The sequence below is a fragment of the Pleurodeles waltl genome, chromosome 7, assembly GCF_031143425.1.
Source record: "Pleurodeles waltl isolate 20211129_DDA chromosome 7, aPleWal1.hap1.20221129, whole genome shotgun sequence".
Taxonomy (NCBI): domain Eukaryota; kingdom Metazoa; phylum Chordata; class Amphibia; order Caudata; family Salamandridae; genus Pleurodeles; species Pleurodeles waltl.
This window is the reverse complement of record NC_090446.1, coordinates 524309635-524324051: the sequence shown is the minus strand read 5'-3', so window position 1 is coordinate 524324051 and position 14417 is coordinate 524309635. Positions and strand designations below refer to the sequence as shown.

Sequence of the window (14417 nt, the reverse complement as noted above, 5' to 3'; positions counted from 1 at the left end):
GGGGGGGGTTGTGTAGGAAAGTACCATCTTGCCTGGCATGTTACCCCCATTTTTCACTGTATATATGTTGTTTTAGTTGTATGTGTCACCGGGACCCTGGTAACCCAGGGCCCCAGTGCTCATAAGTGTGCCTGAATGTGTTACCTGTGTAGTGACTAACTGTCTCACTGAGGCTCTGCTAATCAGAACCTCAGTGGTTATGCTCTCTCATTTCTTTCCAAATTGTCACTAACAGGCTAGTGACCATTTTTACCAATTTACATTGGCTTACTGGAACACCCTTATAATTCCCTGGTATATGGTACTGAGGTACCCAGAGTATTGGGGTTCCAGGAGATCCCTAGGGGCTGCAACATTTCTTTGGCCACCCATAGGGAGCTCTGACAATTCTTACACAGGCCTGCCACTGCAGCCTGAGTGAAATAACGTCCACGTTATTTCACAGCCATTTTACACTACACTTAAGTAACTTATAAGTCACCTATATGTCTAACCTTTACCTGGTAAAGGTTGGGTGCTAAGTTACTTAGTGTGTGGGCACCCTGGCACTAGCCAAGGTGCCCCCACATTGTTCAGGGACAATTCCCCGGACTTTGTGAGTGCGGGGACACCATTACAAGCGTGCACTACATATAGGTCACTACCTATGTGTAGCTTCACAATGGTAACTCCGAATATGGCCATGTAACATGTCTATGATCATGGAATTACCCCCTCTATGCCATCCTGGCATAGTTGCCACAATCCCATGATCCCACGGGTCTCTAGCACAGACCCTGGTACTGCCAAACTGCCTTTCCCGGGGTTTCACTGCAGCTGCTGCTGCTGCCAACCCCTCAGACAGGTTTCTGCCCTCCTGGGGTCCAGCCAGGCTTGGCCCAGGATGGCAGAACAAAGGACTTCCTCAGAGAGAGGGTGTGACACCCTCTCCCTTTGGAAAATGGTGTTAAGGCAGGGGAGGAGTAGCCTCCCCCAGCCTCAGGAAATGCTTTCATGGGCACACATGGTGCCCATTTCTGCATAAGTCAGTCTACACCGGTTCAGGGACCCCTCAGCCCTGCTCTGGCGCGAAACTGGACAAAGGAAAGGTGAGTGACAACTCCCCTGACCTGCACCTCCCCTAGGAGGTGCCCAGAGGTCCTCCAGTGTGCTCCAGACTTCTGCCATCTTGGAAACAGAGGTGCTGCTGGCACACTGGACTGCTCTGAGTGGCCAGGGCCAGCAGGTGACGTCAGAGACTCCTTCTGATAGGCTCCTTCAGGTGTTGCTAGCCTATCTTCTCTCTTATGTAGCCAAACCCTCTTTTCTGGCTATTTAGGGTCTCTGCTTTGGGGAATTCCTTAGATAACGAATGCAAGAGATCATCCGAGTTCCTCTGCATCTCTCTCTTCACCTTCTGCCAAGGAATCGACTGCTGACCGCGCTGGAAGCCTGCAAAACTGCAACAAAGTAGCGAAGACGACTACTGCAACTCTGTAACGCTGATCCTGCCGCCTTCTCGACTGTTTTCCTGGTGGTGCATGCTGTGGGGGTAGTCTGCCTCCTCTCTGCACTAGAAGTTCTGAAGAAATCTCCCGTGGGTCGAAGGAATCGTCCCCCTGCTACCGCAGGCACCAAAGAACTGCATCACCGGTACCCTGGGTCTCCTCTCAGCACGACGAGCGAGGTCCCTTGAATCCAGCAACTCTGTCCAAGTGACTCCCACAGTCCAGTTACTCTTCAGTCCAAGTTTGGTGGAGGTAAGTCCTTGCCTCCTCACGCCAGACTGCATTGCTTGGAACCATGAGTTTTGCAGCTACTCCGGCCTCTGTGCACTTCCGGCAGAAATCCTTTGTGCACAGCCAAGCCTGGGTCCACGGCACTCTAACCTGCATTGCACGACTTTCTAAGTTGTCCTCCGGCGGCGTGGGACTCCTTTGTGCAACTTTGGGTGATCACCATTTCACTCCTCTTTGTAGTGCCTGTTCTGGCACTTCTGTGGGTGCTGCATGCTTCTCAGAGTGCTCCTTGTCTTGCTGGGCGCCCCCTCTGTCCCCTGACATAATTGGCGACATCCTGGTCCCTCCTGGACCACAGCAGCATCCAAAAACCATAACCGCACGATTTGCAACTAGCAAGGCTTGTTGGCGGTCTATCGGCGGAAAAATACTTCTGCACGACTTTTCGCGATGTGGGACATCCATCCTCCAAAGTGGAAGTTTCTAGCCCTTGTCGTTCCTGCAGAATCCTCAGCTTCTACTGCCTAGTAGCAGCTTCTTTGCACCCACAGCTGGCATTTCCTGGGCATCTGCCCATCTCCGACTTGCTTGTGACATTTGGACTTGGTCCCCTTGTTCCACAGGTACCCTCATTTAGAAATCCATCTTTGTTGCATTGCTGGTTTGTGCCTTTCTTGCAGAATTCCCCTATCACGACTTCTTGGCTCTTTGGGGAACTTTAGTGCACTTTGCACTCACTTTTCAGGGTCTTGGGATGGGCTATTTTTCTAACCCTCACTGTTTTCTTACAGTCCCAGCGACCCTCTACAAGGTCACATAGGTTTGGGGTGCATTTGTAGTTCGCATTCCACTTTTGGAGTATATGGTTTGTGTTGCCCCTATCCCTATGTGTCCCCATTGCATCCTATTGTAACTATACATTGTTTGCACTGTTTTCTAATACTATACTGCATATTTTTGGTATTGTGTACATATATCTTGTGTATATTTGCTATCCTCATACTGAGGGTACTCACTGAGATACTTTTGGCATATTGTCATAAAAATAAAGTACCTTTATTTTTAGTATATCTGTGTATTGTGTTTTCTTGTGATATTGTGCATATGACACTAGTGGTACTGTATGAGCTTCACTCGTCTCCTAGTTCAGCCTAAGCTGCTCTGCTAAACTACCATTATCTATCAGCCTAAGCTGCTAGACACCCTATACACTAATAAGGGATACCTGGGCCTGGTGCAAGGTGTAAGTACCCCTAGGTACTCACCACAAGCCAGTCCAGCCTCCTACAGTTCCTCCTAACTCTAGCCCACGACATTCCCTTGGCTGGACATTTAGGGCAGATGAAAACATGGGATAGGCTTGTACCCCTGTTTCATTGGCCTAGGATGTCAGAGGACACAAAAGATTTTTGTAAGTTCTGTGTCACCTGTCAAGCTAGTGGCAAGACAGGTGGCACCCCAAAGGCTCCTCTTATTCCACTGCTTGTGGTTGGGGTTCCCTTTGAAAGGGTAGGGGTTGACATAGTTGCCCCCCTTGACCCTCCTACTGCTTCAGGCAATAGATTTATCTTGGTGGTAGTGGACCATACCACAAGATACCCTGAAGCAAATTCCTCTAAGGACCACTACAGCTCCTGCAGTGGCAAAAGCCCTCCTGGGAATCTTTTCCAGGGTGGGTTTCCCAAAAGAGGTGGTATCAGACAGGGGTAGCAACTTTATGTCTGCATACTTAAAGGCCATGTGGAAGGAATGTGGTGTAACATACAAATTCACCACACCTTATCATCCACAAACAAATGGACTGGTTGAGAGGTTTAACAAAACTCTCAAAGAAATGATAATGGGACTCCCTGAAAAACTCAGGAGGAGATGGGATGTCCTGTTACCTTGACTCCTTTTTGCTTACAGGGAGGTACCCCAAAAAGGACTGGGCTTCAGCCCCTTTGAACTCCTATTTGGACACCCTGTAAGAGGTCCTCTAACACTTGTAAAGGAGGGTTGGGAACAACCTTTAAAAGCTCCTAAACAAGACATAGTGGACTATGTACTTGGCCTAAGATCCAGAATGGCTGAGTATATGAAAAAGGCCAGTAAAAACCTTCAGGCCAGCCAAGAGCTCCAAAAGCAATGGCATGATCAGAAGGCTGTTCTGATTCAGTACCAACCAGGGCAGAAAGTGTGGGTCTTTGAGCCTGTGGCCCCAAGAGCACGCCAAGACAAATGGAGTGGACCCCACATTATTGTTGAAAAGAAGGGAGAAGTCACCTACTTGGTTGACTTGGGCACTGCCAGGAGTCCCCTTAGGGTGCTCCATGTCAATTGCCTGAAACCCTACTATGACAGGGCTGATCTCACCCTGCTCATGGCAACAGATGAAGGACAGGAAGAAGAGAGTGACCCTCTCCCTGATCTCTTCTCTTCCACAGAACAATATGCTCTAGTGGAAGGTGTAGTTTTAGCAGATTGTCTAACTGCTGAGCAGAAAGACCACTGCATAAATTTCCTGGGTCAGTTTTCTGAACTCTTTTCTACTGTGCCAGGCACCACTTCTTGGTGTGAGCACACTATAGATACTGGAGACAGCATGCCTGTCAAAAGTAAGATCTATAGGCAGCCTGACCATGTCAGGGACTGCATAAAACAAGAGGTTCAGAAAATGCTTGAACTGGGAGTGGTTGAGCACTCTGAAAGTCCATGGGCCTCTCCTGTGGTACTTGTACCAAAGCCTCACTCTAAAGATGGGAAAAGAGAAATTAGGTTTTGTGTAGATTACAGAGGTCTCAACCAGGTAACTAAAACTGATGCTCACCCTATACCCAGGGCAGATGAGCTAATAGATACACTGGCATCTGCCAAGTATCTAAGCACCTTTGATTTGACTGCAGGGTATTGGCAGATCAAGTTATCAGAGGATGCTAAAGCAGAAATTGAATTTTCGACTATTGGAGGGCACTACCAATTCACAGTAATGCCCTTTGGTTTGAAAAATGCACCTGCCACTTTTCAGAGGTTGGTGAATACAGTCCTGCAAGGGTTGGAGGCTTTTAGTGCAGCATATCTAGATGATATAGCTGTCTTTAGCTCTACCTGGGATGATCATCTGGTCCACCTGTGGAAAGTTTTGGAGGCCCTGCAAAAGGCAGGCCTCACTATCAAGGCTTCAAAGTGCCAGATAGGGCAGGGGAAAGTGGTTTATCTGGGACACCTTGTAGGTGGAGAACAGATTGCACGACTTCAGAGGAAAATCCAAACTATCATAGATTGGGTTCCCCCTACAACTCAGACCCAGGTGAGAGCCTTCTTAGGCCTCACTGGGTATTACAGGAGGTTCATAAAGAACTATGGCTCCATAGCAGCCCCTCTTAATGACCTCACATCTAAGAAAATGCATAAAAAGGTATTATGGACAGCTAGCTGTCAGAAAGCTTTTGAGGAGCTGAAACAGGCCATGTGCTCTGCACCTGTTCTAAAAAGCCCATGTTACTCCAAGAAATTCATTGTTCAAACTGATGCATCTGAATTAGGGGTAGGGGTAGGGGCAGTCTTATCACAACTCAATTCTGAGGGCCAGGATCAACCTGTAGCTTTTATCAGCAGGAGGTTGACCCCTAGAGAAAAGCGTTGGTCTGCCATAGAGAGGGAGGCCTTTGCTGTGGTCTGGGCACTGAAGAAGTTGAGGCCATACCTGTTTGGCACTCACTTCATTGTTCAGACAGACCACAAACCTCTACTTTGGCTAAAACAAATGAAAGGTGAAAACCCTAAATTGTTGAGGTGGTCCATATCTCTACAGGGAATGGACTATACAGTGGAACATAGACCTGGGAGTACCCACTCCAATGCAGATGGACTCTCCAGATATTTCCACTTAGACAATGAATACTCATCAGGTCATGGCTAGTCTTATTGTCCTTCGTTTGGGGGGGGGGGGGTTTGTAGGAAAGTACCATCTTGCCTGGCATGTTACCCCCATATTTCACTGTATATATGTTGTTTTAGTTGTATGTGTTACTGGGACCCTGCCAGCCAGGGCCCCAGTGCTCATAAGTGTGTCCTGTATGTGTTCTCTGTGTGATGACTAACTGTCTCACTGAGGCTCTGCTAACCAGAACCTCAGTGGTTATGCTCTCTCTTTGCTTTTCAAATTGTCACTAACAGGCTAGTGACCAATTTCACCAATTCACATTGGCATACTGGAACACACTTATAATTCCCTAGTATATGGTACTGAGGTACCCAGGGTATTGGGGTTCCAGGAGATCCCTATGGGCTGCAGCATTTCTTTTGCCACCCATTGGGAGCTCTGACAATTCTTACACAGGCCTGCCACTGCAGCCTGAGTGAAATAACGTCCATGTTATTTCACAGCCGTTTACCACTATACTTAAGTAACTTATAAGTCACCTATATGTCTAGCCTTTACCTGGTAAAGGTTGGGTGCTAAGTTACTTAGTGTGTGGGCACCCTGGCACTAGCCAAGGTGCCCCCACATTGTTCAGGGGAAATTCCCCAGACTTTGTGAGTGCGGGGACACCATTACACGCGTGCACTTTACATAGGTCAGTACCTATATATAGCGTCACAATGGTAACTCCTAACATGGCCATGTAACATGTCTAAGATCATGGAATTGTCACCCCAATGCCATTCTGGCATTGGGGAGACAATTCCATGATCCCCTGAGTCTCTAGCACAGACCCGGGTGCTGCCAAACTACCTTTCCCGGGGTTTCACTGCAGCTGCTGCTGCTGCCAACTCCTCAGACAGGTTTCTGCCCTCCTGGGGTCCAGCGAGGCTTGGCCCAGGAAGGCAGAACAAAGGACTTCCTCAGAGAGAGGGTGTTACACCCTCTCCCTTTGGAAAAAGGTGTCAGGGCTGGGGAGGAGTAGCCTCCCCCAACCTCTGGAAATGCTTTGATGGGCACAGGTGGTGCCCATCTCTGCATAAGCCAGTCTACACCGGTTCAGGGCTCTCCAAGCCCTGCTCTGGCGCGAAACTGGACAAAGGAAAGGGGAGTGACCACTCCCCTGTCCATCGCCACCCCAGGGGTGGTGCCCAGAGCTCCTCTAGTGTGTCCCAGACCTCTGCCATCTTGAATCCAGAGGTGTGAGGGCACAATGGAGGCCTCTGAGTGGCCAGTGCCAGCCGGTGACGTCAGAGACCCCTCCTGATAGGTGCTTACCTCACTAGGTGGCCAATCCTTCTCTGAGGGCTATTTAGGGTCTCTCCTGTGGGCTTTTCCTCAGATAACGAATGCAAGAGCTCACCACAGTTCCTCTGCATCTCCCTTTTCAACTTCTGCCAAGGATCGACTGCTGACTGCTCCAGGATGCCTGCAAAACTGCAACAAAGTAGCAAGAAGACTACCAGTGACATTGTAGCGCCTAATCCTGACGGCTTTCTCAACTGTTTCCTGGTGGTCCATGCTCTGGGGGCTGTCTGGCTTTAACCTGCACCAGCAGCCAAGAAGAAATATCATGTGGGTTGATGAAATCTTCCCCCTGCTAACACACGCACCAAACTTCTGCTTCACCGATCCTCTGGGTCCCCTCCCATCATGACGAGCGTGGTCCCTGGAACACAGGTGCTGGATCCAAGTGACCCCAACAGTCCAGTGGTCCATCTGTCCAAATTTAGCAGAGGTAAGCCCTTGCCTCCCCTCGCCAGGCAGTAATCCTGTGTTCTGTGTGAACTGCAGCTGCTAGGGCTTCTGTGCACTTTTGCAAAAAATCCTTTGTGCACAGCACAGCCCAGGTCCCCAGCACTCGGTCATGCATTGCTCAACTCGCTGAGTTGACCACCGGCTTCGTGGGACCCTCCTTTGTAGTCTTGAGATGACTAGCATGCTCAGTTTTCTTGAACCCATGTTTATGTACTTCTGTGGGTGCTACCTGCTTCTGCATGGGCTCTCTGTATTGCTGAGCACCTCCTCTGTCTCCTTTCCCAAGTGGTGACCTCCTGTTACTTCCTGGGCCCGGGCAGCACCCTTTTTCTTTATCAGCAACCTTTGCAGCTAGCAAGGCTTGTTTGTGGTCTTTTTGCGTGAAAACAACTCTGCATCCTCCAGCACACCGTGGGACATCTTCTGTGCAAAGGAGAAGTTCCTGGCATCTTCCGTTGTTGCAGAATTTTCAGGTTCTTCCACCCAGAGGCAGCCATTTTGCACTTTCATTCGGGGTTTAGTGGGCTCCTGCCCCCCCTGGACACTTTTGTGACTCTTGAACTGGGTCCCCTTCCTTTACAGGTCCTCAGGTGCAGGAATCCGTCTTCAGTGCTTTGCAGTCAGTTGTGGTCTTTGCAGAATCTCCTATCACGACTTTAGTGTATTTCTGGGGAAGTAGGGTCACTTTACTTCTACTTTTCAGGGTCTTGGGTGGGATATCTTGGACACCCTTAGTGTTTTCTTACACTCCCAGTGACCCTCTACACACTACACTAGACCTGGGCCCCTAAGTGGTTCGCATTTCACTTTCTTAGTATATGGTTTGTGATGCCCCTAGGCCAATTGCATCCTATTGTATTCTACAGTGTTTGCACTACTTTTCTCACCGTTTACTTACCTGATTTTGGTTTGTGTATATATTTTGTGTATTTTACTTACCTCCTAAGGGAGTATATCCTGATATATTTTTGGCACATTGTCACTAAAATAAATTACCTTTATTTTTAGTAACTCTGAGTATTGTGATTCTTATGATATAGTGTTATATGATATAAGTGGTACAGTAGGAGCTTTGCATGTCTCCTAGTTCAGCCAAAGCTGCTCTGCTATAGCTACCTCTATCAGCCTAAGCTGCTAGAACACTACTAATAAGGGATAACTGGACCTGGTACAAGGTGTAAGTACCATCAGGTACCCACTATAAGCCAGGCCAGCCTCCTACACATGGTACCTAGGTACCCAGGGCATTGATACACCAGGGGTCCCCAATGGGCTGCAGCATGTATTATGCCACTCCTGGGATCCCATGCAAACTGTGACTGCAGGCCTCCCATTGCAGCCTGTGTGAAATAGTGAATGAACCCTTTCATTTCCAAACCTGACCACTGCCTTTAGACATTATAAGTTACTCCTCTGGTAGGCCCTTCAGGCCAATGTCAGGGTGCAAGTTTCTAAGTATGAAGGGTGCAAATTCCTGGACTCTGTACGTGCGGGAAAGCCATCTTAAGGCATGTAATGGAGACTGGTCAACACGAGTGGTCTAACTACATAATGGCTTCTCCGAACCTAGACATGTTTAGTATCAAATATGTTGGTATCATGCAACTACACTTGATCCAGGGTTAGTTGCATGATACCATGTAATATGGGGTTCCTTAGAGGATCCCCCAGTTCTGCTTGTGCAGCCTTACAGGGTCTGGCTGGCAGCCCAAGCTACTGCTGACCCCAGACACTGCTCTGCCCTCCTCCTAGTGAGCCAGGCTCAGGCCAGAGAAGCAGAACAAAAGGTTTCCTGGAAGGGAGAGGTGTGACCACCTCTCCCTTTGTACTAGGTGTCTAAGGGCTGGAGTGAGGTGGCCTCTGAGCGCCACCAGACTGCTTTGAAGGGCGCATTTGGTGCCCCCCCCTTGCATCAGGTTTTCACAAGTTCAGGAACCCCGGTTCCCGCTCTGGCGTGAAACTACACAAAGGATAGGGGAGTGAACACCCCACTGTCCAGCTCCTCACCTAGGGAAGTGCACGGAGCTCTGCCAGGTGGCCACTTGATATTGCCATCTTGGAAATAAGATGTGCAGACCCCCCAGGGATCAGCTCACTGGTAAGCCAGGTAGATGACGTCCCTGACCCCCTCTGATAGGTGGGTCACTTCAGAGGGAGACCAACCCCATTTTAGGGTTACTTAAGGGCTCCCTCGTGGGTGGGTCCTCAGATTCATCAAGCAAGACTCTACCAGGACCTCTCCACAAAACATCTTCTGCTCATGGCCTCTGAAACTGCTGCTGGTCTTCGTTGGAACATAACAAGTCTGCTTCTGGTGGGAAGGCTCCTATTGCAACATTGTTTCTACGGATCCCGCAAGAATTCTGCAACATCCAAGGCTGTGCATCCTCCAGGGTCACAAGGACTCTGTTTGCACCAGGAAGCATGACGACTTTCGCTTGGAGTGAAGGAGTCACTCCTCTGCATCCGCAAGCACCTCAAGATAACTTTGACCAGTTGGTGGGGTCTTCTATCCTTGGACATCTGAAGATTTAGCTTCACAGGTGGTGAGTCTGTGGCCTCCTCTGGATCCTGCTTGTCTTCTTACAGACTTGGGAGACTGTGGGCCCCTGCCCCTGCTGCTGGTCTGAAAGCCCGGTGCACCATGACTGTTGCACTGCCTGTGTTCATCACCTGTGGGTCACTCTTCGACTTCTGTTGACCTCCCTGTGAGGGTCAGCTCTGACTCCCTCTCCTGGGTAGAGTCTTCTGGACCTTGCCGGTCCCCAAAACTTTGCAAAGTGTTCTGGAATGCCTGTTTGCATTTGCCAGTTCTTGTTGGTGACCTGGATGGTCACTGACACTCCTGCAAACCGGTGACCAATGAGGGACAGCGCGCAGGCAACTCCAACGATCTTCTGTAGCTCCTGGACCCCGCAGCTGGACTTCTCCCTCCACCAACTTGCTGGAACTTCCCCTTCAGGAGGGTCGGCATTGCCACCTGCACCACCTGGGCACCTTCAAGGGTGCTGGACTCTGCCCCCTTCCTTTCAGGTCCTCCACATCCAGAATCTGCCCCTGGGTGGTGACTGCAGATCTGAGACATCCACAGTCTTCAGAGAGAGCCCCTTCTTCCCTCTACATCTGGGTCCCTGGTATAGGTACTCCTGTCTTCTGGGCATCCTGGTGTGGAGGCACTCTCTACTCTTACGTGTTGGTTTCCTCGGGGTCCACTGGTTTGGGGTCCTGAACTCCACAAACTCCAACCACTACTCTCAGTGTTAGTCTAGGGGACAGCTTTGTGGGTAACTACCTTACTCCTGGGCGCTGGGGTCACTTATTGTACTTACCTCTGGTATTCCTAACTGCCCCTAGCTAACTACCACACTTACCTTGGCTGGAGTCACTGTTTCACATTCTATTTGTTTTAGTATATGATTTGGCCCTCTTATAGAGCCTTTTGTATTTTTATGCTATTTCTGATGGTTATACTGTGTATATATTGTGTGATATCTCCAAAGGGAGATATACCAATGTCAGTTTAGTAGTAGTGCTGTTATAAAGTAACCTTTATTTTTGCAACACTTGTGTGGTTATTTCTTGTGAGTGAGTTAGTTTCTGATTACTGTGGTATTGCAAGGGCTTTACATTCCTCCTGGATAAGCTTTAGCTGCTTGCGTCAGCTACCCATGGAGAGCTTCTGCTATCTGGACACCTATTTACTATCACTGAGGGTCGCCTGGACTCAGTATAGGGTGCCACGCCATAGGTGTACGCCATAAACTGATCCAGCCTCCTACCCTATTATATGACAGCACACTGCCTTTGGTGGTGTTAGACAGTGGTGGCGGTACTGAGAAAGATGGGAGAAAGGCCTTCATGGAAAAACACAGCTCCAAAACGTTTATGTGTAAGTGCTGCTTTGAAGCAGGCTAAAGCCTCCATGCAGTAATGTTGCCCCATGAGCATCTGATGCTGAGATTCAATGCTGGAGAACCTGTCATTGACAGCCTGGCACCCAAGTAAAGATATGGATGGACTCCTGCCCTCTGCAGTGAAGCCACTATCATGGTAACCACCTTTGGGAATACTCATGGAGCGTTGTCATTGCAAATAGCAATAGCATGAACTAGGAGTGCTAAGACCCAGCAGTGAACCTCAGGTAGGGCTTATGGGTGGGTAGAATTGACAGATGAAAATAGGCATCCTGGTGGTCCAGCAACACCAACCAAACCCCCTCACTAAAGGCTAGCAAGACCTGGGTACTAGAGGTGAAGGATCAGGATGGTCCTTATACCATTGTCCTTCTGGGAAACCAAGAAAAGGCAGGGAAAGCTTGTGCCACTCTTGCCCAAGTGAACCACCTCAATGGCACCATTGTTTAACAGGTCAAGAACTACCACTTCAGAATTCAAGCTGTGTGTCAGAGGAGAATGGTCTGGAGTGGATGAAAGAAAAAGTAAGGTGTACCCCCTGTGGATTTGGCTGGATGAGCCGCCATGACTGTCTCCTAATTGGTGGATAAATTGATCCACACCAGAAGTTGGTGGTTAAAGGGGTCTGAGCCGGGGAGGTCTCTTCTGGGAATTTTTGAAGTACTGGAGCCAGTGGAAGCGGATGGTAGAGACTGGTGCTGCCGGTAATGGTGTCCTCTGAATTCACCCCTGATTCAAAAGGAGGGATGTTTTTGTCAGATCATGTGGACTGGTTATGAAGGCTGAAGGGACATTTGAGCCCATGAGTAATCCTGAAACTTTCAGTACTGTAGCTGGAACTGCTTCACCAAAGAAGCTACACCCAGCAAGTGTACCATGGCACTGGCATGAAGCGTTATAAAGAGGAGCTGGCCTTCTCTCTGACCACCATTCACCATCAAAGGTTGTGTCCATACCATTAATTTGGACATCTTCAAAGAAGCCAGTGGAACTTATATAATTTTGGCAATGCAGCCCATGGCCAGCAGTGCCCCTGGATCTGGCCATGGTGTCCCAGCCACATTTGAGGATCAGTATGGAAGAATCCAAACCATAAATGACTAAACTAGAGAAGGGCTTCTTCATGTTGTCAGATACGCTGATCATGGTCAGTTTAGCCAGTTCTCACAAATATTGTACACACCCATCCAAAAGGAATGGCAGTTGCCGTGTGAAGGGCAAGGATACTAGAATCAAAGACTTTTTGTCCCAGGGAGTCCTGTCTAGATGAGCCATCAAAAAGGCATTACGATTAAGTTTTGCAGAGCCCTCCAGAGAGTGGTGTGAAGACAAACATTTTGGATCACATGAATTAGGCCATTATCATCTAGCACCTTTACTGCGTACTGCTGGGCCCAAGAAGGGCGTCTCACAGACAGCCTGAACAGGTTTGGCAGCTTGGCAGGCCTATGTCTTATAAGTAGTGCAGCCAAAAAGAGGCATGGCATCAGAGTTATCAGGGTCGGACCTGTCAGAAGGATCAAAACTACAAGATCAAGATTGCCCTGGGGGGGTGGGAGCAGAGGCTACCCGAGCTCTCCTGATATATCATGGTAGCCAGCCCAGCCAGCTAGAAAGTCTTGGCCTGTGAAAGGTCAGACTATGCAGGCTTTATGTTTTTCAACTTCAGAATCAATTCCAAAAATGTGGCCTCTGTCTGCATTTTGAATGGGCTCGAGTGTGAGACGATTTCCTCAAGAAAGAAGTGGGCTTCTCCTTTCTATCGTGCTTTTTGTGGTAAGATCTTTTGGGAGAGCTTTTTCCTGTCTCAGACTTGCTTGAAAGGGAAGGGGAATATTTTGGTGTGTCCCTACAATGCCTTGGGCAAAATTAGGCTCACAGTGTGCTCCCCAGCAGCCTTCAGACATATTAATGAACCACAGTTGTAGGTCATACTTGGAGCTGTGACAGATATTGTGTGGGTTTGACAAGGACCTCTTCTTGCAGCATCTGCAATAAGATATTGACTCTGAAATATTTGGAGGAGTTATTTGGAGTAGTCTCTATTGAAAATATGAGGAATATCATGAGTGAAGTACTCGGAAAAGAGGATCCATGTCAATGAGGTAAGGGACAAGTAAAGATGATGCCAGTGTGCTGGTTGGAACTTTATATACTCAGATGTCACCACATAAAAGGGGGATGGATTCAGGCAGAAGCAAAATGGTGCCACAACTACTGCTGGGGAAAATGTTTCTGTATCCAGTCTGGTACCTGCAGGATATTCATAAGGTGAGGAAGCTGTGGGAAAATGCATCCATCAGAAAGAGACTGACACAGAGATTGAAGTAAAAAGGGATGCAGGGAGGGTGGTCCTGACTGCCACAGGCAGAGACCGAAGCTATGACATTGCCAAGATCAGCATCCTGTTTGACCGTGTGAAGCATCATTTCAATTTCATAGTTATAATTTAAATGGGTTCTTCAAGCCCCAACCTTGTGGTATGTGGTCCATGGACCAAAGGCCATGTGGATTCTAAACCCATAGCCCTGTACTTACGAAAAGCAGCGAGCGGCTGTCAGCACCCAACGGCTTGAGACCAAGGATCCCCCACACTTGTGGATGTCATACAGGCGTAGGCTGACCTGCCAGGGCCACTCTTCAGCCTGAGCTTCACCAGCCTGGCGGGTTCGTCTGAATGGCTGCCTGCCACACACTGTAAACCAAGAAAAGATGAGGTTAACAAACACACATAGGTGCTTCATGCGCAGACATTCAGTGAACCACAGAATGTTTGGAGGTTATTGTGTGAAACAAACTTCTGCTCAGAAAGCCTATTATGGAACAGGTTAGATTGCACAGGATAGCACAAGACTTAAGACCATATTTATGGAAAATTAGCCTAGTCTTAGCATCCTTGTTTTTACGCTAAAGAGGTGCTAACTTAACTCCATATTTATATTTTGACGATAGAGCCATCTAGCATCAAAATATATGAGTTGGCACAAATTTTAGAAAGCGCCAACCCACCTTGCATCTCATTGTGACAATGAGATGCAAAGTAGACGTTCCCTTCCTAAAAATGACGCTAGCCCCCCAGAGCCAAGTTTACCTTCTGATGCTAAAAAGACGCACACCTAGGAG

At 48.6% G+C, this 14417-nt stretch overlaps 1 protein-coding gene across 1 annotated transcript in view; it reads right to left on the bottom strand.

Moving 5' to 3' along the window:
• Nucleotides 1-14417, bottom strand: part of LOC138246906 (serine protease 33-like) — a 1038083-nt gene that overhangs the window by 456015 nt on the left and 567651 nt on the right. Inside the window, exon 4 of the mRNA XM_069201652.1 lies at nucleotides 13833-13989. Within this exon, the coding sequence (XP_069057753.1) occupies nucleotides 13833-13989 (157 nt within the window). The remainder of the gene's footprint in view (nucleotides 1-13832; nucleotides 13990-14417) is intronic.